This window comes from Ornithodoros turicata, chromosome 7 (genome assembly GCF_037126465.1).
Source record: "Ornithodoros turicata isolate Travis chromosome 7, ASM3712646v1, whole genome shotgun sequence".
Lineage (NCBI taxonomy): Eukaryota > Metazoa > Arthropoda > Arachnida > Ixodida > Argasidae > Ornithodoros > Ornithodoros turicata.
The window spans coordinates 51,794,600-51,821,663 of NC_088207.1; the positions used below are offsets into that span (position 1 = coordinate 51,794,600).

General features: G+C 44.8%; 3 protein-coding genes across 4 annotated transcripts; all 3 read left to right on the plus strand.

Annotated features, from left to right (window-relative positions):
* Positions 1-5,038: 5,038 nt before the first annotated feature.
* Positions 5,039-21,744, plus strand: LOC135401496 (uncharacterized). 2 transcript variants are annotated; one of them, XM_064633937.1, is made up of 4 exons: positions 5,039-5,205; positions 5,376-5,453; positions 19,606-19,729; positions 21,495-21,744. In XM_064633937.1, the coding sequence occupies exons 2-4, from the start codon at positions 5,411-5,413 to the stop codon at positions 21,682-21,684; spliced, it is 357 nt and encodes a 118-aa protein (XP_064490007.1). In that variant the 5' UTR covers positions 5,039-5,205; positions 5,376-5,410; the 3' UTR covers positions 21,685-21,744. The 2 variants fall into 2 exon arrangements, with proteins under 2 accessions (XP_064490007.1, XP_064490006.1); XM_064633936.1 differs by lacking the exons at positions 5,039-5,205; positions 5,376-5,453 and adding exons at positions 18,711-18,816; positions 18,978-19,064.
* Positions 13,779-17,226, plus strand: LOC135401498 (uncharacterized). Its single transcript, XM_064633938.1, has 4 exons — positions 13,779-13,804; positions 13,965-14,052; positions 14,510-14,633; positions 16,974-17,226. The coding sequence occupies exons 2-4, from the start codon at positions 14,010-14,012 to the stop codon at positions 17,161-17,163; spliced, it is 357 nt and encodes a 118-aa protein (XP_064490008.1). The 5' UTR covers positions 13,779-13,804; positions 13,965-14,009; the 3' UTR covers positions 17,164-17,226.
* Positions 21,745-23,257: 1,513 nt separating the features above from the next.
* LOC135400049 (uncharacterized) lies at positions 23,258-26,083 on the plus strand. Its single transcript, XM_064631790.1, has 4 exons — positions 23,258-23,363; positions 23,537-23,614; positions 24,020-24,143; positions 25,834-26,083. Exons 2-4 carry the CDS (start codon positions 23,572-23,574, stop codon positions 26,021-26,023), a joined length of 357 nt encoding a protein of 118 aa, XP_064487860.1. The 5' UTR covers positions 23,258-23,363; positions 23,537-23,571; the 3' UTR covers positions 26,024-26,083.
* Positions 26,084-27,064: the final 981 nt, after the last annotated feature.

Sequence of the window (27,064 nt, forward strand, 5' to 3'; positions counted from 1 at the left end):
ATGCAACTTGGACCATGCAAACATTTTATCAATGATATATTAAAGGAGGTAAGAACTCCTATCTGCATGTATTTAGTTACGGGATTAATAGATGTAATATTGTTCTTCTACGCTTCGTAATTCTATTTCCAATCTATTTTTCAATTTTTCTCCTTCATAACTTGTGCAGCGTTAATACAAAAACGCACTCTCTTTCGGGCTATTCGGGCGAGTGCACGCACCGCCGTCCAGACACCTGTATCCATCGTTATGTCATCTGAAGACTTGTAGCTCCCAATCAGACGCCAACGCGGAGGTACACATAACGTTCTGCTCTACCCTCTTCAAGATGAACTTCACTACATGGCAGCTCCTAGCCAACCATCTTCCCGAATGACAACATTCACGTCCAAGATTTGTTCATAACGAGAGGCGGAGCCTATTATGTATCTATTATGCGCGGCTACAAAATGGGCTACGCCTTCCGTTTACAACAAATCAGAGACGAAAACGCTATGTGCTGAAGATACGCACCAATCGAATTCACCTATACAAAAGGTGTCCCAGACAACACGTTGAAATCGCCGTTTGGAGCCGACACAGTCGGCGGGCTCGCTTGGTATACGGTTAATAGCTCCTTTACGGCCCGGTTTCACCAACGCTGGCTAACTCTGAGCCGAGATCAAGGGTTGCTAAAACTTCACGTTAACACTCAATCCTTGTTTACAAACGTTAGTTGATGACGCGATGAATGTTTCTGTCACAATAAATCACTTTAGGGAAGCAGTGAATGTAGCAGTAGTGAATCTCTGTTCAAATGCTACTCGTGTTTGGTGAAAGCATGTTCTAGTAAAGTGGCGCTCGGACGAGGTTCTAATGAAGTTCCATTCTGTATCTGCAATAACAGGATATCCCGGCGTTAACGAGGCCGGATGACTTGCCGAGGGAGAACACAGCTTCGCGGAAAGCATGACTTTAATTAGCTGTCAAACATGGCTGTCACATGATGTTGAGCGATGGCCTTGTACGTACTTCACCAGATAATACCGTAACAACACGGCAAACTTAATGCATTAAACGGAATGGCAGTCATTACACCTCCTAAACAACCGTAATCTCAGATGACATCGTGCTCTCCCCCGATTTGTTGAAAACAGGAGGCGTATGCCTTTTCTGTTACAATTATGCCCTCCATAATTGCCACAAAAAAGGCGTACGCCTCCCGTACTGCGAGCCCTTTCATCAGCACCACCACCACCATCATTTCTAAGAGTGTGCCGCAAAAATGCGTACACATCCTATTTTCGACAAACCGGGGAATAACACTGGTAGCATTCCGTATGCGGGCTGGTTTTGAGCGTGCTATGCGGTGAAATTCTGTTTTACGAGCGTGATAACCAAACGCACCTCCTCAGCAATCCTGTAAAGCTTGCTTGACTTAGCGCTTGTATGCGAGAGGTGAAGCCAACTTGTTGCTTGCATGTCTTTTGCAAAGTATGTAGTATTGTCGTCATGTACACTCTTAAAAATGAACTTCACCGCATAGCACGCTCCTAGCCAACCATCATCTCGAATGCTACCGTTATCTGCCCTGATTTGTTGAAAACGGGAGGCGTACGCCTTTTTTGTGACACTTATGCTGTTCATAATTGTCACAGAAAAGGCGTACGCCCCCCGTTTTCAACAAATCAGGACAGATAACGATATCATTCAAGATGATGGTTGGCTAGGAGCGTGCTATGCGGTGAAGTTCATTTTTAAGAGCGGCAAGCTACCTCGACACCCCCCCCCCTCATTTTTAAGAGTGTATAGGTAGTCCCTTTTACACCGACGGGGAACTGTATCTTAAAGGAGCATTAAAGTGGTATCTAACATGTCCAAAAACTGCTGTCATCTTGTAAAGCAGTATGTGAAAAGCATTCACACAAAATATTTCTGTCCGAAGTTGTTTCACCACGGCGCAATTAATTTGGAAAATCGTTCCTGCGGTGACAGGCCGGAGCGCTCCAACTGCAGACCACACCCACTCTACTGTGACGTTGGTGGTAGAGAGCCCCTCATTCGTGCGTAGGAAAAACCGTCTGCTACGAACATCGCGAGCTGTTTCTTGTTGACTTCTATTCTCTATATGATTTATATCACGTTTTCTAAAAAAACAAAGCATATACGCAGCCTGAGAAAATAAGATTACGTTCACAAGAGTAATATATCCGTGGCTTCTGTGCAATCTCAGAATTCACAGTAGCAGAAAGCAAGCGATGGCGGCGGTATTGTGGCGCCACCTGTTAGCCACCGAACCAACTGCGCGGTGAAAACGGTCGGACAGGCTGCATACTGTCGGGAAGCACGGGGTTTTCGCTGTACAAGCGCAGTTAATTTCGGGTTGCACCACTCGTTCTTCCCGTGGTGTCTGCGGTCCCAAAAAATCGTGGTTGTGTCGTGGACAGCCTTCAAACCCTCCGTTTCGGACATCATGTAGCCGGAGAACGCATGGCGTCTCCGTAGCGGTAGCAGACGCTCCCGCCTGCGCGATGTTGCTCACCTCGATCATGTTATTCGAGGTCCAATGAGGAGCGTCCTTACCACTTGCGTCACACAGTGACGCGCGTGGTGGCGCTCATCACGTGCCTATCGTGAAGGCGAAGGAGGGTGCTTCGCGCACGGGAGGTTCGGGGAGCTATTGCAGGCGTCCCAATTTCGCTACGGTTGCACAATTGTGGGAAAACTGTTTTCGGCCGCCTAACATTCCATACTGACCAAAAACAGAAACAAAGTTGTGGGGGTGGGGGATATATTTATTAGACGAAAAGGAAAAAAAAATGGGGAAAGGTCAGCCAAACGGGACGTCGGCTTGCTATTCCAGAAATAAGAAATAATAATAAATAAATAAAAAGAAAAGATAAGAATTAAAAAAGAAAGAAATAGGAAGGAATAAGAAATAAATAAAGAAAGAAAATTAAGAAGAAAGTTGTTGGCCGCTCCCAAGGGGAGACTGCTTTTTGCGCGTGCCATACCATGCAAGCAATGCTGAAACGCCGGAAGAGTCGCTCCGGAAGGCTGTACAGCCCGAGTGGGCTTACTAGAACTTGATGTGTCACTCACCTTGACCATTACGAAAGAGCCGGGTCGAGGTTAGCTAGCGGCGAGAAGCACTTACAATGACAGCTCGGACGATGTGTGCACGCAGCCTGGCTCTTACTGCCTGGAAGATAGCCATGCTCCCACCATCTGAGTCACCGAAAGGCGAAAACCAACCGACACCCGCGAATCCAAATTTTGGTTTTTCAATGCACAAAGATTGCATTGATATTTTGCAAGTGGACTCTCCTCCACTGTGTCTTTTGGTGCCAAGTTTTGTGGTGATGCTTTCATTCATTCCGTTTCAAAGTGTATAGATTTGTGTAGTTTCCCTTTCTTTTCTGAATAACGCGTCCTGGAGTAGCCAGTCCCGAGTGGCTCGAGACTAACATCTCCATTGTTTTCTTTTACAAATCAATCAATCATAATTTGATTTTTGTTGTTGTTGTTGAAATTATGCGTCTCCTAGCGCTTGCAAGAGTGAGGCGAAGCAGAATTTGCAGGCGATCACTGTTTTCCTAATAGTGTTTGATGAAGATGATGAGGCGTTAATGTTGAGTAATGGAACTTCACTTGACAAGACAACAACAACAACAACAACAACAACAACAAATGAAGAAGTGATGATGACATGGGGTGTTTCCCCGTGGTAGCCACAGGACTCTTCCCCACTTCACAGTGGTTAATATGAGAGGATCAATTATGGTGAGAGTGAAGCGACGACATGTCGGAGTTCTGTTTAGAGCACGCACGTGCACGAGCACGTAAATGACACACGTTCCGTGCCATTTTCTGCAACTGCTTACAACTCTTCAGTTCTAAGTTCAGAAGTTTTCTGTGGTTCGGCGCCATTACCGATTTGGTTTGGTTCTGTGCGCTGGCTGTGTGACCGTTTCCCCGACGCCGAACGTTTGCGCAGAATGCGTTTCACGTCTCGGACTGTGACACAGACTATGGCAAGATTGTTGTGTTCTACACGTAAAACACGGCACCGACATGACTCCAGGTTCGGTCGTGTTATCTCGTCTTCGTGTGGGCTCCTTGCTGTAAAACAATAAGGCTACCCATTGAGACATCTCGGCAGGCAGATCCCCCACTGAGACACGCAGAAAGACAACAGTTTTAAACATGTACAATAGAGACATGTACATTACATGAGCAGGGCGTTGCAAAGCGTCGGCGTTGTTCTATGCAGTGGAGCAGCACTTCGAAATCAGCGCCTGCAAGTGCGCGGACCGAAGGTTTTTCGGAGCTTCCCCGGAGGACATGCTACTTTCCCGCCTTTTTACCATATAGTCTGTTGGTGTCGTCGCAGTGAGAACCCTTTTCTGTTTCGCATGTGCTCAAATTTATACTAATTTACTTGGGGTCATTTTGAAAAAGCGAATTACATTGCCAAAGGAAGTACCTTCGAAGCAAATGGTTTAATAGCCGAACCGAATCCGAAGCGAATTGTCGTGTCCACTGATCCCAAATACACGAAACACATGAAGCCATGAAACACATGAATATGATCCGCCTATGATCTGCCTGCGTACCTGTGTGCTGTGGTTTTGCCTACAGTTTTGATGTCTTACTGACTCCACTGACTATCGACCCTATTTAGCACCGTTCATCACCTCATCATCAGGACACATCTCATCCAACCCCATTGTGCCTTGGGGTAGTGGGCCGCACCTTACGTGGCGAATTTCCCCATTCATTATCATTAATTTATTTGTTGTTCTTGTTTAAAACACATGAGCTAGTGTCAGAGCACAATCGATGAGTGGAAAATGAAGGTTTTAGCAAGAGTACGTCCGAGAAGGCCGAGAATGCAAAACTTCAATAGACATTTGCGGAAGGCGGGGATATAACGTCTGTGCAAAATCGATAAAACCACAGGATGCACTGTAGACGCTGGTTCCATGTCACTTCCTTGCTTACATTGGCAGTGTTCCATGTTGCGATTTCCAGAAGTTACAATTGGTCGTGTTCGACACGTGTAGACGTGTATTGCACCAACCCCTATTGAGCCCGTCCAATGGAGACACAGTTCATGTACCCAATCGCACGCTATCTGCTTTCTTAGCTTTCCAGTGCATGTTTGATATACGCTAACATTTGCTGTGAGCATCGCAGTTGTTGCACGGTCATCAAAGAATTCCTGTAAGTCCTCCTTTAATCTGACGTTATACTACCCTTTAAGTGCTAGTCACCAGGGCTGTATTCACGAACGCAGTCGCTGCATTGACCTTATATTTTTACACAAATATGCATACTTTATTTCATGTACACATATTCACATTCAGTTCCGGTATTTGTTTCGGAAACTGCAGTTTTCCAGTTGGTGTTCGAGGAGCTATCTCTCATCATGAAGGTTCTCGCATTTGCCCTGATGTTTTTGGCGCTTATCTGTAAGTATACCTCGCATGCAGCTTCGTCACAGACACAGTTCTCATAGTTGCCTCATAGCGGGAAGACACCAGATGACATCATCATTTCTAATTTAATTGCTGTTCTTCCTATTGCTGCCTAATGGGAGGCAATGACGTTGTGAATGTCGAAACCTTAATTTCTGTTGGCGATCTTTCTGTTCTCCTCATTTTTCATATCGAAGTGAAGAGTACGACGTACTGGTTGATTGCCCGATCATATAACAACAAGAATAATAACAATAGTGGCTTGTGTGTTGCAGCCTTCGTCGTGTCCCTGTGCGAGAGTGAGGCAGACAGCATCGCCGCATGTACGGAGAAGGTGAGGGAGAGTTGGAAAGCCATCGTTCCGGGTCCAGGACTTGGCGGGCCTATCATCTGCTGGTAAGAATCATAAGTGCCCATATCAGCTATAGACATATTTTCCTGCTCTGTCTAAACGTGTAGTTTCATTTTTTACTTCCTTTTCTTTGGTACGGACTTTGCACGATAAATGAACGCCAAGAACACTTCACTTCTTTGCAGCTCGTCGAACATGTCTTCTATAGCGGCACTAAATTCAGTCATGCGTAATATTACGCTGTAGAATACACGAAATAATTAGAAATAGAACAAAAAACGGAGAATATAAGCTCCGCCAGATTTGAATCCGATCGCATTTATAGGTTTTGAAGAAGAAGATTGATGAGATCATATTATGTGTCCAATAGACAGAATATGCGCTCTCCATCTACACTCTTAAAAATGAACTTCACCGCATCGCACGCACCAAGCCAACCATCATCTCGAATGATATCGTTATCTGCCCTGATTTGTTGAAAGCGGGAGGCGTACGCCTTTTTGGTGACACTTATGTGGTTCATAATTGTCACAAAAAAGGCGTACGCCTCCTGTTTTCAACAAATCAGGGCAGATAACGATATCATTCGAGATGATGGTTGGCTAGGAGCGTGCTATGCGGTGAAGTTCATTTCTAAGAGTGTACACTCTTAAAAATGATGGTGATGGTGGAAGGGCTTGCCGTTGTCGGCCTCACGTATGTGGGCAACGTCACGACTGACGCCCTGGGGGAATGTGCTTCCTGGGCCGACTTCCAAGGGAACTGTGCCACTCTTAAAAATGAACTTCACCGCATAGCATGCTCCTATAGCCAACCATCATCTCGAATGATATCGTATGTGCCCCGATTTGTTGAAGACGGGAGGCGTACGCCTTTTCTGTGACAATTATGAACAGCATCGGTGCCACAGAAATGGCGTACGCCTTCCGTTTTCAACAAATCAGGGGCTTAATCGCTTCATCGTCGTTACGGTCGTTACAAACTAACGAGTGGCGGGAAATTCAAAAAGGTGGGCACGTGATAAAACACGTGCACGGCGCTCTTCGCGCGATACGTGTAGACCGTGGTACACGTCACGCGCAATGTGTCACGTGCCCATCATTTTGAATCTCCCGCCACTCGTTAGCGAGTAACGACCGTAACGACGGTGAAGCGATTAAGCCCCTGATATCATTCGAGATTATGGTTGGCTAGGAGCATGCTATACGGTGAAGTTCATTTTTAAGAGTGTACCTGTATAGGGGCGCTCGCGTCGTCCTCAAAGTGCATGGTGGAGAAAAGAAGGGTTGCCGATGAATTGCCTCATGCCTTTCATGTTTTTCTTAATAAACACATACCCCCCCCCCCCCTGCATCCACGAGACACGTTTCAAGAATTGTACATATATCATCGCGTGTCGTTTTCCCGCTTTCTTCATCGTTTTCGTTTACGGTGCTCCTGGGACAGTGTCCCTTTGCACTTTGCCGTCTCGGGATTGAACGTTCTTCTTCGCAGTATTTTAGCACTGCGGTACTGGCCGTTGCACGTTGCTGTTTTTAGTTCTGTAAGACTGGAAAATCCCTCGCATACGTAAGGGAAGTTTCTGCATCGTTTCGGGTCACCGCGAAACATATTGGCCGGCTGCTGTCACTATAAGCTGCGTTTACATGAACTCGACAATAGCGGGTCGAGTTGGGCTGCAGTAAACGCCTGTCGGGTCGTGTTGACTCCGCGTCGCATCGAGTCAAGTCATACCGACAGCAGAGGGTAAAGGCTGACTCGACTCGACACGCTCGTGCTATATGCTCGACGCTGCACCCGCTATAGGCGCCGCTGCGATCGTCTTCGGTTGAAGCGTGTTCATGTGAACAGCGTCGGGTCGGGTTCGACTCGACCCGCTAGCCAACTCGAATCGGTCCTGTTGACTACATGCAAACGCGGCTTATCATTCACTGGTGGCTTCTACTGGGGTCCGCTAGGTTGCGTGCAGCCAGTTGGAGCGGCGAATACAGTCAACCCTCGATTTATGAACATTCGATTTATGAATTCCCTCGTTTTATGAACACTAGCACGAGGAACCAAACTTTTTACATGCATTTGTCCCTCGTTTTATGAACCTCGATATTCGAATAATGAATGGAATTTCTGGGAACCAACTAGGAGTTGCGCAGCGTTTTTGCCCTCAATTTATGAACGGATCATTCCGAGGCCAACAAAAACTTTCAAAGGGATTATTTGTGGTCTTATGAATGACGCCTGAACAGACAAAACGTTTTCGAGGTATATTGCACCCTCGGTTCTTAACCTCTCGAAATCCGAACAACAAACGGGTTTTTGCAGAAGTGTTGCTGACCCCAATTGACACAGCGGAAGGCATGGTCCAAAGCAAAGTTATACTATTTGGTATTGCACAATAAACAGAGTATGGATGCCCTAACATCTGTGTTTTGTGAGACTGATACAGCAGAAGGCATGGTCCAAAGCAAAATTACACAATATATTGCATTATAAACACAATATCAAATCGGAAATACTGTTCCATTTGGTCGATAGTACTCACTTAACGGAATTTTCGATTTACGAATCCCTCGATTTATGAACGATTTTTCGGGGAACCGAGGGTGTTCATAAATCGAGGGTTGACTGTATATAGATCAGACGCGGGGATCGCGCGTGCGGATAACATAAGCCGTGCCTTCCTGAACGTTCCGTAGCCAACGCAAATCGCATCCTCCTGCAGGAAAATGGAAGGCGGATGATTGTGAAGGGAACCAGAAATTCAGATCCATGACTTAAAAACCAGAGACTAGAGGACAAAAAAACAAAAACAAAAAAACGACAACACAGACAAGGTCTCTTAGAGAGTCTCAAGGTCTTTGAGACCTTGTCTGTGTTGTCGTTTTCTTGTCCTCTAGCCTCGGGTTTTTAAGTATGGATCTATACTACCAGCTCGCGCTTGCTACCTCTCTATCCTCTCGTCAGAAATTCAGTAACGTGTCGCCTATAAATCTATAAGTTCACAAGTCTTATGAAAATTTGGCATCACCGCAATGACAATGGTTTCATGATGCAACAAAAATGCCTGCTGTTTACTGTTTTTCAGCATTGCGGACGACCTGGAGCTATGTATTCGAGGACGCTTGACGGGACCATGTTCTGATTTAGCGTCTTCGGCATCTGAAATGGCTAGAAACGATTTCCTCAGACGTATAGGGGGAGGGATGGAGATCTGCGTTGAACGCACGGGTCCCGAATGCAATGTCCTGAACCCTAATTTTGGAAACTGAGCGACCATGCAGGGTTAATCGCATCGTTACTGTTCTGTATTAAACTGACATTTGCTGAACTGTCTCGTCTCGACCACACTTATTCTCTCGTATAACGGTATACTGACGTTGAAACTGTGCATGTTTTTCTACCCCATTGCTGGTGGGAATGTGGGGAATAAAATAACGAGCCCCTTCACAATAACGATCGAAGTCCGATGGTGTCCAGACTGTGAGTATCGCCTGTGGCAATGAACCTCCCCACTCTCCAAAGTCAAAAATAAAGTTGTTGTTGTTTTGCATGTTTTTCTCTGGTGGCTGTCGCCATCTTGACAGAAAAACGCTGGTAATTTGATAAGATCTACATACTACAATAACAGGCCACGAAACGAAGGGTATTACAAGTGATATATATATACAAAGTGAAAATAGCCGAAGCTCTGTAGCTGCACGTTGAGCATATGTTTACAATTTGATCGTGCACTCCCAGCCAAGTACAGCCGTTTCGTCCTACTTGGGACTCGTCAGCAAGGCGTAGGGAAGTGACACGATCTTGGGTCGGCGCTAACAGTGCGCCTCGGCGAGACGTCAATGTTCCACGGTGACGGCGCCACCTGTGGAGGCCGCAGTGCAAGCCAGCAAGTACATATACAAGTGAAAATAGCCGAAGCTCTGTAGCTGCACGATCAAATTGTAAACATATATATATATATATATATATAAAATGAAAAAAAAAATAGCCGGAGCTCTTTGACTGCACGTATAGCATATGTTTGTAACTCAAACGTCGCCATGCCAGTACTGGACAGCTGTTTCGGCCTTGTTGGGCCATCATCAGCAGTACGCAGGCAGGCAACGTTTGAGTGGATGGCGTCAGAAGGTCACGTAACACGTGATTCCTCCCGTCAGGGTGAGATAACTCACTCACTGAAAGCCCAGTGCAAAGCCAGTGAAGTATAAAATGAAAAAAATAGCCGGAACTCTTTGGCTGCACGTATAGCCATATGTTTGTAACATTTTCATTTTATACTTCACTTTTATACATTTTATACTTCACTTCATTTTCATTTTATACTATAGACATATTTATACTATAGATATATTTCATTTTATAGATAGACCGTAGGAATGAGTTGTAAGTCGTAGTTTCGGCACGGAACTGCTGAGCACATGTAGCACACCGACGGCGTATGTATAGACGGCATGTGGAGGCTGTAAGCGGCAGAGGTGCCAGGGCCGAAGTGTCATCAGACCCAGCGCGTCTCGCTACTGCGTCTGCTCGGGTATTTCCATACACGCCTACGTGGCCAGGGACCCATTGAAACGTGATGTTGTAACCAGTGGCGAAGAGTTCATTGAATTTTTGAAGCGTCATGGTATGCAAATCGCTTATTATGCTGGGGCGAGATGACGACAATATATCTAGTGATGCCTTGCTGTCGGTAAGAATGACCCACGTTCCGTACCCGGATTCGGTAATATGCTCCAGGGCTGTGAGGATACCAAACAGTTCGGCTTCTGTCGAGGACACTGTATAGGGGAGTTTGAAACCGTGCCCCTGGTCTTCATCCGGAACGTAGAAAGCCGCGCTCGAACTATCTTGGGTTACTGAGCCATCGGTGTATATATGGCGACTTAGTCGATGTGTTGAGGCGAGGTGCTCCAGTGTGAGCTGATGGGCCACGACTGTGGGGACGTCTTTCTTGCGTTGGAGCCCAGGGATGTTAGAGTGAATACAGGGTCTTTCAAGAGTCCACATCGTCGGTGCACAGGATGGTGTAGACGCGGGAGATGGAATGCTGAGTTGGTTATGCGGTGAAGACCTCTTTTCAGAGTGTTGCTTTGCCAAACATGGAGAGCTGTTCCAGGAGAACGCTCCGTTATCTCATCCTGGATAAATGAACCGGAGAACAATAAAAAAAGTTTTTACGTATCATAAACATTATGATAGCGTCATCAGAGAGTATTGGTTGTAGCGCACGCAATCGCAGAGGAAGTTGTGTTCAACACTGCGCATGCACTAAACGCAAAACTACGTTGCGCTGACAGAAGCCGTTTATTGTCTCCGTTGACGTTGCCGAATCCAAAATAGTACAAACCTGTAAAAGTCGCACGCAAAAATAAAAAAGTAAATATAAGCCAACCAAATAGTTCAGTTCAGTCTGTCCGCGACGTTGGGTTGTCAGTTGCATACAACTTGGACCATGCGAACATTCTATCAATGATATATTAAAGGAGGTAAGAACTCCAATCTGCATGTATTTAGTTACGGGTTTAATAGATGTAATATTATTCTTCTACGCTTCTTAATTCTATTTACAATCTATTTTTCAATTCTTCTCCTTCATAACTTGTGCAGCGTTAATACAAAAACGCACTCTCTTTCGGGCTATTCGGGCGAGTACACGCACCGCCGTCCAGACACCTCTATCCATCGTTACGTCATCTGAAGCACCCAATCAGACGCCAACGCGGAGGTACACATAACGTTCTGCTTTATACCCTCTTCAACATGAACTTCACTACATGGCACGCACCTAGCCAACCATCATCCCGAATGACAACGTTCTCGTCTCTGATTTGTTGAAAACGGGAGGCGTGGCCCATTTTGTAGCCGCGCATAATAGATACACAACAGGCTTCGCCTCTCGTTATCAACAAATCATGGGCGAGAACGTTGTCATTCGGAAAGATGGTTGGCTAGGAGCATGCTATGTGCTGAAGATACGCACCTATCAAATTCACCTATACAAAAGGTGTCACAGACAACACGTTGAAATCGCCGTTTGGAGCCGACACAGTCGGCGGGCTCGCTTGGTATACAGTTCGTAGCTGCTTTAAGGCCCGGTTTCACCAACGCTGGCTAAATCTGAACCGAGATCAAGGGTTGCTAAAACTTCACGTTAACACTCAATCCTTGTTTACAAACGTTAGTTGATGACGCGATGAATGTTTCTGTCACAATAAATCACTTTAGGGAAGCAGTGAATGTAGCAGTAGTGAATCTCTGTTCAAATGCTAATCGTGTTTGGTGAAAGCATGTTATAGTAAAGTGGCGCTCGGACGAGGTTCTAATGAACTTCCATTTTGTATCTGCAATAACAGGATATCCCGCCGTTAACGAGGCCGGATGTCTTGCCGAAGGAGAACGTATAGTTTCGCGAAAAGCATGACTTTAATTAGCTGTCAAACGTGGCTGTCACATGATGTTGAGAGATGGCCTTGTACGTACTTCACCAGATAATACCGTAGCCACACGGCAAACTTAATGCATTAAACGGAATTGCAGTAATTACACGTCCTAAACAAACGTAATCTCGGATGACATCGTGCTCCCCCCGATTTGTTGAAAACAGGAGGCGTATGACTTTTCTGTTACAATTATGTCCTGCATAATTGGCACAAAAAAGGCGTACGCCTCCCGTAGTGCGAGCCCTTTCATCAGCACCACCACCACCAGCATTTCTAAGAATGTGACGCAAAAATGCGTACACATCCTATTTTCAACAAATCGGGGAATAACACTGGTATCATTCCGTATGTGGGCTGGTTTTGAGCGTGCGATGCGGTGAAGTTCTGTTTTACGAGCGTGATAACCAAACTCACTTCCTCAGCAATCCTGTAAAGCTTGCTTCACATAGCGCTTGTATGCGAGAGGTGAAGCCAACTTGTTGCTTGCATGTCTTTTGCAAAGTATGTAGTATTGTCGTCATGTAGGTAGTCCCTTTTACACCGACGGGGAACTGTATCTTAAATACCAGATAACAAACGCTCCCAAGGGGAGATTGCTTTTTGCACGTGGCCATTCCATGCAAACATGAAACTCCGGAAGAGTCGTCACGGAAGGCTGTCGGCGATTCCAAATTTGGATTTTTGTTGTTGTTGTTGTTGAAATTATGCGTCTCCTAGCGCTTGCAAGAGTGAGGCGAAGCAGAATATGCAGAGACTGAAAGCGTCTAAGGAAGGTCGTCCCTGTTTTCCTGATGGCGTCAAATGAAGATTAATGAAGAGCATTAATGTTCAGTACGAGAACTCCACTTGATAAGAGAGATGACCCACGTTTCATGTCATTTTCTGCAACTGTTTAGAGCTCTTCAGTTCTAAGCTTACAAGTTTTCTGCCGTTCGGCGGCCAACCATTGCCAAGAATGATAGGGTTATCGCTTTTGATTCGAGGAGAGAGACACGTCTTTTTGTGGCAATTTGGATATCTGGTAATTGCCACAAAAAGGCGTACGCCTCCCGCTCTCTTCGAATCAGAAGCGATAATCCTATCATTCTTGGCAATGGTCGGAGCACTCGGGGTGATGGTTGGTTATTAGCGTGCTATAAGGTGAAGTTCATTTTAAAGACTGAAAGCTGAGAATGCAAAACTTAAATAGACATTTGCGGAAGGTGAGGATAACGTTTATACGAAATCGATAAAACAACAGGCTGCACAGGAGACGCCGGTTCCATGTCACTTCCTTGCTCACATTGGCAATGTCCACCCCAGGCCATAGTCATGATTTATTTGTTATTGTTGTTGTTGGCAATGTCCCATGTTGCGATTTCCAGGAGTTGCAATTGGTCGTATTCGACACGTGTTGACATGTATTGAACCAGCCCCTATTGAGCCTGGCCAATCGAGACAAAGTTCCTGTACCCAATTGCACGCTTCCTGTTTACTTAGCTTTCCAGTGTGCCTTTGATATACGCTAATATTTGCTTTGAGCATCGCAGTTGCTACACGATCATCAAATAAATACCGTAAGTGCTTCTTTATTCTGGCGTTATACTACCCTTTAAGTGCCTGTCACCAGGGTTGTATTCACGAACGCAGTCGCTGCATTCACCTCATATTTTTACACGAATATGTATATTTTATTTCATGTACACACATTCACCTTCAGTTCCGGTATTTGTTTAGGAAAAAGTAGTGTTCCAGCTGGTGTTCGAGGAGCTATCTCTCATCATGAAGGTTCTCGCATTTACCCTGGTGTTTTTGGCGCTTATCTGTAAGTATACCTCGCATGCATCTTCGTCACAGACACAGTTCTTATGGTTGCCCAATAGCGGGAAGACACCAGATGACATCATCATTTCTAATTTAATTACTGCTATTGTTATTCTTGCCTATAATGGGATGCAATGAAATGTGAATGTGGAATCCTGATTCAATGTCGGTGATCTTTCTGTCCGCCACGTTTCTCACGTCGAAGGCACATCAACAACAACAACAACAACAATAATAAATGAAGGAGAAGTGATGATGACAAGGGATAGCCACTGGATAGCCCGTGGTATAGCCACAGGACCCTATACTCCATTTCACAGCGGTTAATATGAGAGGATGAATTATATGATGAATTATCAAAGGGAAGGGTACGATGTACTGGCTGATTTCCCAATCATATATCAGTAGCTTGTAAGCAAAAAATCAGTAAATAAAAAATAATGATTTCTGTGTTCCAGCCTTGGTGATGTCCTTCTGCCAGAATGAGGCACAAAGGGCCGCGGAATGTGTCCAGACCCTGATGGACAGCTGGAAATTCGACGAGGTAGAGTCCGAGGAAGATAAGAATGGTGTCATCTGCTGGTGAGAATCATACGTGCCCACGGTGATGGCCACTAAGTACTTCTACAGCAGTTTAACATTTATTTAACATTGAGATTTATCGAGCTGACCGATACTATGCGACCTGCAGCGATGTGTATTGCTCAACGCTGCCCCAGTGTAGAACGGATTACGGGCTTCACTCTTTCTGTTACGTCGGTTCTAAATTATGGAATCAACTCCCTGTCCAGGTAAAATCAATTAAAGGTATCAAAGCGTTTAAAAATAGAGCACGGGAATGCTTTACTACTGAAGACTACACTCTTAAAAATGAACTTCACCACATAGCACACTCCTAGCCAACCATCGTCCCGAATGACAACGTTCTCGTCCCTGATTTGTTGAAAACGGGAGGAGGAGCCTATTTTGTGCCCATTATGCAAGGCACAAAGTAGGCTCCTCCTCCCGTTTTCAACAAATCAGGGGCGAGAACGTTGTCATTCGGGATGATGGTTGGCTAGGAGCGTGCTATGTGGTGAAGTTCATTTTTAAGAGTGTAGGTCTTTATGCATGCAAAGTCAAAGGGAGATAGCAAGGTATAAGGATAACGAGATTAAAACTGGTCTAATAACGCAGATCCGCAACAACCGCCTTGTAATTGAATGACGCGACGGTCACTATTATGATAGGTCAGTTAGGGTTGCTGTTGATTGAAAAAAGAGAAGGGAAAGGTTAGCCACGTTGTGGGCTTGCTATTCCCTAAAGCTTTCAAGTAAACAAAAGAAGACACAAAGAGCAGAAAATTATGAAAAAATACAGAAGAAACAGCTCCTTCACTACGCTCTTGCACAGGACTGTTGTATGTGTTCTATGTAAAAATTAACATTGCTTTTTTTTTGGGGGGGGGAGGGACTGCATGTTGGGGGGGATATACATTCAGTAAAGGGAAAGGTCTGCCAGTCGGCATGTTTTTCCATTAAAAAAAAAGAAGAAGAAAGGCTTGCCTCGGGCTTGCCTATCAGACAGTATATGTATATATTGAAGAACATAAAACAAGCTTCCAACTTCCAAAACTTCCAAACGATAACTAATGAACTACTTTACGATGGAGTAGTTTAACTAGTAGTTAAACTACTGTCCAGGGGAGTAGATAAAACTACTTCTTTAACTACTGCAATGTATTTTAACTACATCTATAACTACTTAAGGTTGTCCATCAACACGAACCCCTTGTAGTGTTGTGGGACACCTAAATATGAACCACTAGCAATGATAATCATATTTAAAATATACTCTTGTGCCTACGTCACTTAATTCACATACTGTAGTAAAATCCACAGCCTGTCGCTTGTATATTACGCACTGACAATAGAGCGTGTTGCGGAAATATTCTCTATGGAGTCAAAGCTTCCGCTATAAAGGTATACATACAACATACGACGGATAATGTACGAGATTTACACTCAGGCTCCTTCGTCACAGATCAACGCGCCACGCGCAAATATTGTGGTGGCTGCCGATTGAGCCACTGTGAACCGTAAAATATTTTCGCTTAGCCAGGATGATCGACCACGTAAGCCATCCTATGCGGTTATGTGCACACCAGGACGGTAACCAAGGCGTCAAATACAAAGCTTGCGGTGGAGTTCTTTCTGCACCTACGTGATAAGCTAAGTTGCAGAATTATTTCACAACAAATGAGGCTTCACTAGACAAGCATTAAAAGTCAAGATTTAGTACACATGCAAGGCACAATTGCTCTGCACCTCCGTTCTTATCAAACAGGTATAGCTCAAGGTAAAACTCGGAAGCATTACGTGCCGGAAACCTTGCGGCAAAATTGGGAGTAGTTGGCGCCTGCAGTAACCAAACTGCTGCAGTTAACTACTCGAAATAGTAGTTTAACTAGTAGTTGCCACTACATTTCTGCATGTAGTTGATAACTATACTTTTTAACTACAATCATTTAGTTTAACTAGTAGTTTAACGCATGTAGTTGACTACTGGCCATCACTGCGTGCCCATATAAGCTAGACATATTTTTTTAAATATCTAAAAGTGCACTCTCTTTACATTATTTACTTCTTTTCGTTTGGCGTAGACTTCGTTCGATGAATGACGCCCCTAGACAGAAGATGCGTATAACATAAGCACAACATGCGCGCGCGCGTACACATAAAGCGTGCCTTCTGAACGTTCCGCAGCAAACGCAAATCATGGTGATCAACCCTCTGCAGGAAAATGGAAAGTGGATGGATTTGAAAGAACCAGAAGTTCAATAACGTGTCACATGGATGTATCAGTTCACAAGTCTTATGAAAAATTGCAGTAACGATAACGGATTTGTCATACAATAAATGTTTGCTGTTTACTGTTTTTCAGCGTCGCAGACGACATCGAGGGATGTGTGCGAAGCCACTTGACGGGAAGATGTTCTACTTATGGGTCTCTGGTATCCGAAAGGGCTAGAGGAACTTTCTTCGCGATTTTAGCGGGCGACCGAGAGGCTGACTTCTGCACCGCACGCGCGGGTCCCACATGCAGTGCCCTTAAGTCCCGTTTTGAAAACTGAGTGACCAGCAGGATTAATTGCTTTGTTACTGTTCTGTGTACTAAACAGGCCTTTCATAAACGATCTCATCTCGTCCACACTTATTTTTGTTGTATAACGACACTCCATTACGTAGAAACTGTGAATGTTTTTGTTTTCTGCTGGCTTTCGCCTTCTTGGCAGAAAAACGCCGCCGCCGCCAATTCAGATTAGCAGCCTACACAACAACAACAACAACAACAATAAATGAAGAAGTGATGATGACATGGGATGTTTCCCCGTGGTAGCAACAGGACACTACCCCATTTCACAGTGGTTAATATAAGAGGATGAATTATGGTGAGAATGAAGCGACGACAGGTCGGAGTTCTGTTTAGAGCTCTTCGAGGAGTCCAGTGGCCTGCATGAAAGCAAAAAGGGAGCGAAGAGCCCGGCACTGATGCGCAGGGGAGCTCCATGGGCCAAGTACTTTGGACAAGCTGAATGGTCTATGGTCGAGGAGTTCAAGTTGGCGTCGAAGTACCCGGCGTTCACACGTGTACCGCTCACAGCCTACACAAATGTGCTGGCAGGCATGTACAAAATACCGCACAAAAGTATTTAAAATACCCATGGTGTGTTGCTGAATGCTTCACGGTTTACTTTAAGCATGAACAACAACAACAACAACATATATATTCTGATGATGAAGTGGGGAGGTTTTCCACTCTAGGAGTGGAACGCTACCCCATAGCTAGAGGGTCTAATATGAGTGGTGACAATGATGAGTGATGACGATGAGAGATGACGGGAATGATCGGAGCGGCGATGGGCGGTGCAGAACGTGATCCTAATGGTGGGAATGCCAGAGAGCTCTGCTGGGGTCATAATGAGTCCTTTAGGCCTGTCGCCTCAAAAAAGCCAACTACATGACGTAAGGCCGCCCTGGAGTGGGCCGCGGTGTCCCAAGGGCCGAGGATGGTCGACAAGTTGAAGGGGCGGCAGCCAAGGGTGGCAAGCTGTGACTGCAGTGTATACGCCTCTCGTTGATACAGGTCCGGCAGCGGAGTAGTATGTGTTCTACGTTGGCAAGTACACCACACTCGTTGCACATGGCTAGCCTCACAGCCTAGCTGGTAGCGATAGAACGGAGTTAAGGCCACATTCAGACCTAGCCTGTGGATGAGCGACTTCAGAGGACGAGGAAGCTTTGCAGACAGCCGGTTTGACAGCGTTGGGTCTACACTTCCCAAAGAGGACCTAGTTGGAATGGAGGACCCAGGGAAGCATGAAACACATGGAAGAGTCTCAGAATGCAATCGATGAGTGGAAAATGAAGGCTTTAATAAAACTCCGTCCGAGAGGCCAAGGATACAAAACTTAAATAGACATTTGCGGAAGGCGAGGATAACGTCTATACGAAACCGATAAAACAACAGGCTGCACAGGAGACTCCGGTTCCATATCACTTCCTTGCTCCCATTGGCAATGTCCCATGTTGCGAGGAGTTACAATTGGTCGTGTTCGACACGTGTAGACGTGTATCGAACCAACCCCTATTGAGCCTGTCCAATCGAGACAAAGTTCTTCTACCCAATCGCACTTCCTGCTTACTTAGCCGTCCACGGCGCCTTTGATATACGTTAACATTTGCTTTGAGCATCGCAGTTGCTACACGATCATCAAAGAAATACTGTAAGTGCTCCTTTATTCTGGCGTTATACTACCCTTTAAGTGCCTGTCACCAGGGCTGTATTCACGAACGCAGTCGCTGCATTGACCTTATAGTTTTAGACGAGTATGAATACTTTATTTCATGTACACATATTCACGTTCAGTTTCGGTATTTGTTTCAGAAACTGTAGTTTTCCAGTTGGTGTTCGAGGAGCTATCTCTCATCATGAAGGTTCTCGCATTTGCCCTGATGTCTTTGGCGCTTATCTGTAAGTTTATTTCGCATGCATCTTCGTCACAGACGCAGTTCTCATAGTTGCCTAATAGCGGTAAGACACGAGATGACATCATCTTTTCTAATTCAATTACCGCCGTTGTTGTTATTCTTGCCTATAATGGGATGCAATGACAACAACAACAACAAGAAATAAATCATGACGATGGCCAGCGGTGATTCACCGCTTCAGAGCAGTACACCACCCCATTACACAGGAACATGAGATGTGAGCTATGATGAGATGTGATGTGAATGTCGAAAACTGATTTAATGTCAGTGATCTTTCTGCCCGCCACGTTTCTCATGTCGAAGGCACAACAACAACAACAATAAACGGAGGAGAAGTACATGGTGATGCCACGGGATAGCCACAGGACCCTACCCCCACTTCACAGCCGGGTTAATATGAGCGTATGAATTATGATGAATTATCGAAGGGAAGGGTACGATGTACTGGCTGATTTCCCAATCATATATCAGTAGCTTATAAGCAAAAAATCAGTAAATAAAAAATAATGGCTTCTGTGTTCCAGCCTTCGTGATGTCCTTCTGCACGAACGAGGCAGAAAGGGCCTCCGAATGTCTCGAGACCCTGAAGGAGAGCTGGAAATTCGGCGACATAGAGTCCGAGGAAGATGCGAAGGGCGTCATCTGCTGGTGAGAATCATATACGTGCCCACGGTGATGGCCACTAATTACTTCTACAGTAGCTTAACATTTATTTACAATTGAGATTTATCGAGCTGACCGATACTATGCGACCCGCAGCGATGTGTATTGCTTAACGCTACCTCAGTGTAGAACGGATACGGGCTTCACTCTTTCTGTTACGTCGGTTCTAAATTATGGAATCACTGACTCCCTGTCCAGATAAAATCAATTAAAAGTATCAAAGCGTTTAAAAATAGAGCACAGGAATGCTTTAGCACTGAAAGCTAGGTCTTTATGCCTGCAAAGTCGAAGGGAGGTAGCAAGGTATAGGGATAACGAGATTAAAACTGGTCTAATAACCCAGATCCGCAACAACCGCCTTGTAAATGAATGACGCGACGTCTGCCAGACTAAGATCGGTATGCTATTCCATTAAAAAAAAAAGGCTTGCCTAGCAGTCCCTATCTAACAGTTTACGTATATATTGAAGTGAGAGAACATAAAACGAACTTCCAACTTCCAAAACTTCCAAACGATAACTAATGAACTACTTTGCGATGGAGTAGTTTAACTAGTAGTTCAACTACTTTTCAGGGGAGTAGTTAAAACTACTTCTTTAACTACATCTATAACTACTTAACGTTGCCCACCAACACCAACCCATTGTAGTGTTGTTCGACACCTAAATATGAACCACGAGCAATGATAATGATATTTGAAATATACTCTTGTGCCTACGTCGCTTAATTCACATACTGTCTTAAAATCCACTGCCTGTCGCTTGTATATTACGCGCTGACAAAAGAGCTTGTTGCGGAAATATTCTCTATGGAGTCAAAGCTTCCGCTATAAAGGTATACATACAACATACGACGGACCATGTACGAGATTTACACTCAGCCTCCTTCGTCACAGATCAATGTTCCACGCACAAGTATTGTGGTGGCTGTCGATTGAGACACTGTGGACCGTAAAATATTTTCGCTTAGCCAGGATGATCGACGGCGTAGCCATCCCATGCGGTTATGTGCACACCAGGACGGTAACCAAGGCGTCAAATACAAAGCTTGCGGTGGAGTTCTTTCTGCGCCTACGTAGTTGCAGAATTATTTCACAACAAATGAGACGTCACTAGACAAACATCTTAAAAATGAAGATCTAGTACACATGCACGGCACAATTGCTCTGCACCTCCGTTCGCATCAAACAGGTATAGCTCAAGGTAAAACTCGGAAACACAATCGTGCCGAAAAGCTTGCGACAAAATCGGAAGTAGTTGCGGCTGCAGTAACCTAAGTACTGTAGTTAACTACTCGAAATAGTAGTTTAACAAGTAGTTGCCACTACATTTCTGCAAGTAGTTGATAACTAGATTTTTTAACTACAATCATGTAATTTAACTACACGTAGTTAACTACTGGCCATCACTGCGTGCCCATATCAGCTAGACATTTTTCCACGGTCTATCTAAAAATGCACTCTCTTTACATTTTGTACTTCTTTTTGTTTGGCGTAGACTTTGTTCGGTAAATGAACGCTGAGTAGACAGAACATGCGTATAACATAAACCGTGCCTTCTGAACGTTCCGCAGCAAACGCAAATCGTGGTGATGAACCCTCAGCAGGAGAATGGAAGGTGGATGGATTTGAAGGGAACCAGAAGTTCAATAACGTGTCACATGTATAAGTTCGCAAGTCTTATGAAAAATTGCAGTAAGGATAATGGATTCGTCATACAATATAAAAATGTCTGTTGTTTACTGTTTTTCAGCGTCGCAGACGACATCGAGGGATGTGTGCGAAGACACTTGACGGGAGAATGTTCTGCCTTTGTGTCTCCGGTATCCGAAAGGGCTAGAGGAGCTTTCTTCGTGGTTTTAACGGGCAACCGAGAGGGTGACTTCTGCACCGCACGCGCGGGTCCCGCATGCAGTGCCGTGAAGTCTCGTTTTGGAAACTGAGAGACCAGGGCTAATTGCTTTGTTGCTGTTCCGTATATTAAACGGGCCTTTCATAAACGATCTCATCTCGTCCACACTTATTTTTATTGTATAACGACACTCCATTACGTAGAAACTGTGGATGTTTTTGTTTTCTGCAGGCATTCGCCTTCTTGGCAGAAAAACGCCGCCGCCGCCAATTCAGATTAGCAGCCTACACAAATGTGCTGGCAGGCATGTACAAAATACCGCACAAAAGTATTTAAAATACCCATGGTGTGTTGCTGAATGCTTCAACAACAACAACAATAAATGAAGAAGTGATGATGACATGGGATGTTTCCCCGTGGTAGCCACAGGACACTACCCCATTTCACAGTGGTTAATATGAGAGGATGAATTATGGTGAGAATGAAGGCAACGACAGGTCGGAGTTCTGTTTAGAGCTTCAAGGTTTACTTTATTTTACTAATTTACTAGCTAACTATCTAACTGCTCCAAAACTGGCTTCTCCAAATTTGCTATTATACAAATGGGGTGGTCACGTAAGCGAGATTTCTATGTTGCATCGGCTTCGTATTTCACAAAAGCGTTTTTTTTTTTTTAAAGTAATGGTAGCGGTAGTCGCGATACCACATTTCAGTAACGGGTACACCACTGCACGAAACAAAGGGAAGAATGAACAACAACAACATCATATATATTCTGGTGATGAAGTGGTTCTCCACTCTATGAGTGGAACGCTACCCCACAGCTATGGGGCTTAATATGAGTGGTGACAACGATGAGTGATGACGATGACAGATGACGGGAATGATCGGAGCGGCGATGGGCGGTGCTGAACGTGATCGTAATGGTGGGAATGTCAGAGGGCTCTGCTGGGGTCATAATGAGTCCTTTAGGCCTGTCGCCTCAAAAAAGCCAACTACATGACGTAAGGCCGCCCTGGAGTGGGCCGCGGTGTCCCAAGGGCCGAGGATGGTCGACAAGTTGAAGGGGCGGCAGCCAAGGGTGGCAAGCTGTGACTGCAGTGTACGCCTCTCGTTGATATAGGTCCGGCAGCGGAGTACTATGTGTTCTACGTTGGCAAGTACACCACACTCGTTGCACATGGCTAGCCTCACAGCCTAGCTGGTAGCGATAGAACGGAGTTAAGGCCACATTCAGACGTAGCCTGTGGATGAGCGATTTCAGAGGACGAGGAAGCTTTGCAGGCAGCCGGTTTGACAGCGTTGGGTCTACACTTCCCAAAGAGGACCTAGTTGAAATGGAGGACCTAGGGAAGCATGAAACACATGGAAGAGTCTCAGAATACAATCGATGAGTGGAAAATGAAGGCTTTAGTAAAACTCCGTCCGAGAGGTCGAGGATGCAAAACTTCGATAGACATTTGCGGAAGGCGAAGATAACGTCTGCGCAAAATCGATAAAACAACAGGCTCCACAGGAGACGCCGGTTCCATGTCACTTCCTTCTTACATTGGCAATGTACCACGTTCCGACTTCCAGAAGTTACAATTGGTCGTATTCGACACGTGTAGACGTGTATCGAACCAACCCCTATTGAGCCTGGCCAATCGAGACAAAGTTCCTGTACCCAATCGCACGCTTCCTGCTTACTGAGCTTTCCAGTGCGCCTTTGATATACGCTAACATTTGCTTTGAGCATCGCAGTTGCTACACGATCATCAAAGAAATACTGTAAGTGCTCCTTTATTCCTGCCTTTATACTATACCCTTTAAGTGCCTGTCACCAGGGCTGTACTCACGAACGCAGCCGCTGCATTGACTTTATATTTTTACACGAATATGCATATTTTATTTCACGTACACATATTCACGTTCAGTTCCGGTATTTATTTCGGAAATTGCAGTTTTCCAGTTGGTGTTCGAGGAACTATCTCTCATCATGAAGGTTCTCGCATTTACCCTGATGTTTTTGGCGCTTATCTGTAAGTATACCTCGCATGCATCTTCGTCACAGACACAGTTCTTATAGTTGCCTAATAGCGGGAAGGCACCAGATGACATCATCCTTTCTAATTTAATTACCCCCGTTGTTGTCCTTCTTGCCTATAATGGAATGCAATGAAATGTGAATGTCGAATCTTGATTTACTGTCGGTGATCTTTCTGTTCTCCGCGTTTCTTATGTCGAAGGCACAACAACAACAACTACAATTAATGAAGGAGGGATAGCCGCGGGATAGCCCGGTGGTAGCCACAGGACCCTACCCCACTTCACAGTCGTTAATATGAGAAGATGAATTACGATGTACTGGCGTATTTCCAAATCATATATGAGTAGTCTATAAGCAAAAAACCAGTAAATAAAAAATAATGACTTCTGTGTTCCAGCCTTCGTGATGTCCTTCTGCCAGAACGAGGCAGAAAGTGCCTCGGAATGTGTCCGGAACCTGAAGGAGAGCTGGAAATTCGACGACGCAGCGTCCGACGAAGATGCTAAGGGTGTCGTCTGCTGGTGAGAATCACTACTTGCCCACGGTGATGGCCACTATTCTGCTTCCACAGTATAGATTAACGTTTATTTAACATTGAGGTTGATCGAGCTCAAGTTAAGTGACCGGATTACCGATTAAGGAGGAATACCGGACCAATTAGGGAGGATTATGGGCTTCACGCTATCTGTTACGTCGGTTCTAAATTATGGAATCAACTCCCTGTCCAGTTAAAATCGAATAAAAGTATCAAAGCGTTTAAAAATGGACCACGGGAATACTTTACCACTGAAAGCTAGGCCTTTATGCGTGCAAAGTCAAAGGGAGATATTGCAGGGTATAAGGATAACGAGATTAAAACTGGTCTTATAACGCAGATTCGCAACAACCGCCTTGTAGTTGAATGACGCGACGGTCACTGCTAGGGTTGCTGTTGATGATCCCCTTATGTGTGTATACATGTTTTCTTTTATGAATATTTCTTTTTATCTCTTACACAGGACTGTTGTATGTGTTCTATATAAAAATGAATTTTCTTTTCTTTTTTTTTTTTTGGGGGGGGGTGCTGCATCTTGGAGGAGAGGGATATACATTTATTAAAAGGAAAGGTCTGCCAGACCAAGTTCGGAATGCTATTTCATTAAAAAAGGGGTTTGCCTAGCAGTCCCTATATCTAACAGTTTTTGTACATATTGCAGTAAGAGAAAATAAAACAAACTTCCAAAGCTTCTAAACTGTAGCTACTGAACTACTTTGCGATGGAGTTAATCTCTAATTCAGCTTGGCACTGATGACGTCCGTCGCATGACGAACGAAATGTCTGAGTAAACCTTGTTATTTTGTTATGTTAAGTCGGAGTTCTCTACTTTTTTGTCTAGTTACGTCGTCTCCCGGCTTTTGGAGTATTTTTGCATTTCGGCAAGTAGTTGATAACTATACCTTTTAACTACAATTATGTAGTTTAATTATAGTAGTTTAACGACATATAGTTAACTACTGGAGATCACTGCGTGTCCACAGTGATGGTATATCAGCTACACATATTTTCCCGATTATCTAAACATGTGCTCTCTTTAAATTTTTTTTTTACTTCTCTTTGTTTGGCGTAGACTTTGTTCGATAAATGAACGTCCACAGTAGCGAACATTCATTTGTTTGCAACTAGTCGTGACAACAGGAACATTTCTAATGGCACCAAATTCAGTCATGAGTACAACAACAACAACAACAACAACAACAAATGAATCATGACTATGCCCTGGGCTGCAGTCATGAGTACAACAACAATAATAAATGAAGAAGTGATGATGACATGGGATGTTTCCCCGTGGTAGCCACAGGACACTACCCCATTTCACAGTTACGCCGTAGAATCCACGAAATGATCAGATATAGGAGAGAAAATTGAGGATAAGCTACGAAAAATTATATTATATTAGGTGTCCAATAGACATAAGATGCGTATAACATAAACATAATATGCGCGCGTGCGTGCGTATAACATAAACCGTGCCTTCTGAACGTTCTGCAGCAAACGCAAATCGTGGTGATCAACCCTCTGCAGGAAAATGGAAGGTGGATGGATTTGAAAAGAACCAGAAGTTCAATAACGTGTCACACGGATGTATAAGTTCACAAGTCTTATGAAAAATTGCAGTAAGGATAACGAATTTGTCATACAAAAAAAAATGTATGCTGTTTACTGTTTTTCAGCATCGCAGACGACATCGAGGGATGTGTGCGAAGACACCTGACGGGAAGATGTTCTGATCTTGCGTCTCCGGTGTCCGAAAGGGCTAGAGGAGCTTTCTTCGTGGTCTTAACGGGCGACCGAGAGGCTGACTTCTGCACCGCACGCGCGGGTCCTACATGCAGTGCCCTGAAGTCTCGTTTTGGAAACTGAGCGACCAGGGCTACTTGCTTTATAACTGTTCCGTATATTAAACGGGCCTTTGTTAAACCATTTCATCTCGTCCACACTTATTCTCTTGTATAACGATACTCCATTGCGTAAAAAATGTGGATGTTTTTTTTCTTGTTTTGTTTTCTGCTGTCTTTCGCCTTCGTTGCAGAAAAAGCGCCGCCGCCGCCAATTTAGATTAGCGCCCTACGCAAATGTGCTGACACGCATGTACAAAATACCGCACAAAAGTATTTAAAATACCCATGGTGTGTTGCTGAAAGCTCCAAGGTTTACTTTATTTTACTAATTTACTAGCTAACTATCTAACTGCTCCAAAACTGTCTTCTCCAAATTTGCTATTACACAAATGGGGTGTTCACGTAAGCGAGATTTCTATGTTGCATCGGCTTCGTATTTCACAAAAGCGTGTTTTTTTTTTTTTTTAAGTAACGGTAGCGGTAATCGCGAAACCACATTTCAGGAACGGGTACACCACTGCACGAAACACAGGGAAGCATGAACAACAACAACAACATATTCTGATGATGAAGTGGGGAGGTTTTCCACTCTATAGGAGTGGAACGCTACACCATAGCTAGGGGGTCTAATATGAGTGATGACAATGATGAGTGATGGCGATGAGATATGACGGGAATGATCGGAGCGGCAATGGCGGTGCTGAACTCGATCGTGATGCTGGGAATGTCCGAGAGTGCTGCTGGGGTCATAATGAGTCCTTTAGGCCTGTCGCCTCGAAAAAGCCATCTATACATGACGTAAGGCCGCCCTGGAGTGGGTCGCGGTGTCCCAAGGGCCGAGGATGGTCGACCAGTTGAAGGGGCGGCAGCCAACGGTGGCAAGCTGTGACTGCAGTGTACGCCTCTCGTTGATATAGGTCCGGCAGTGGAGGAGTATGTGTTCTACGTTGGCAAGTACACCACACTCGTTGCACATTGGGCTAGCCTCACAGCCTAGCTGGTAGCGATAGAACGGAGTTAAGGCCACATTCAGACGTAGCCTGTGAACTTCCCCAAGAGGACC

Bases quoted from the DNA above. Each gene is read 5' to 3' on its own strand.
- LOC135400049 (XM_064631790.1), top strand. From the start codon at position 23,572: ATGAAGGTTCTCGCATTTACCCTGATGTTTTTGGCGCTTATCT. The intron at 23,615-24,019 runs GTAAGTATACCT...TCTGTGTTCCAG, and splicing joins GATGTTTTTGGCGCTTATCT to CCTTCGTGATGTCCTTCTGC. The intron at 24,144-25,833 runs GTGAGAATCACT...ACTGTTTTTCAG, and splicing joins GCTAAGGGTGTCGTCTGCTG to CATCGCAGACGACATCGAGG.
- LOC135401498 (XM_064633938.1), top strand. From the start codon at position 14,010: ATGAAGGTTCTCGCATTTACCCTGGTGTTTTTGGCGCTTATCT. The intron at 14,053-14,509 runs GTAAGTATACCT...TCTGTGTTCCAG, and splicing joins GGTGTTTTTGGCGCTTATCT to CCTTGGTGATGTCCTTCTGC. The intron at 14,634-16,973 runs GTGAGAATCATA...ACTGTTTTTCAG, and splicing joins AAGAATGGTGTCATCTGCTG to CGTCGCAGACGACATCGAGG.
- LOC135401496 (XM_064633937.1), top strand. From the start codon at position 5,411: ATGAAGGTTCTCGCATTTGCCCTGATGTTTTTGGCGCTTATCT. The intron at 5,454-19,605 runs GTAAGTATACCT...TCTGTGTTCCAG, and splicing joins GATGTTTTTGGCGCTTATCT to CCTTCGTGATGTCCTTCTGC. The intron at 19,730-21,494 runs GTGAGAATCATA...ACTGTTTTTCAG, and splicing joins GCGAAGGGCGTCATCTGCTG to CGTCGCAGACGACATCGAGG.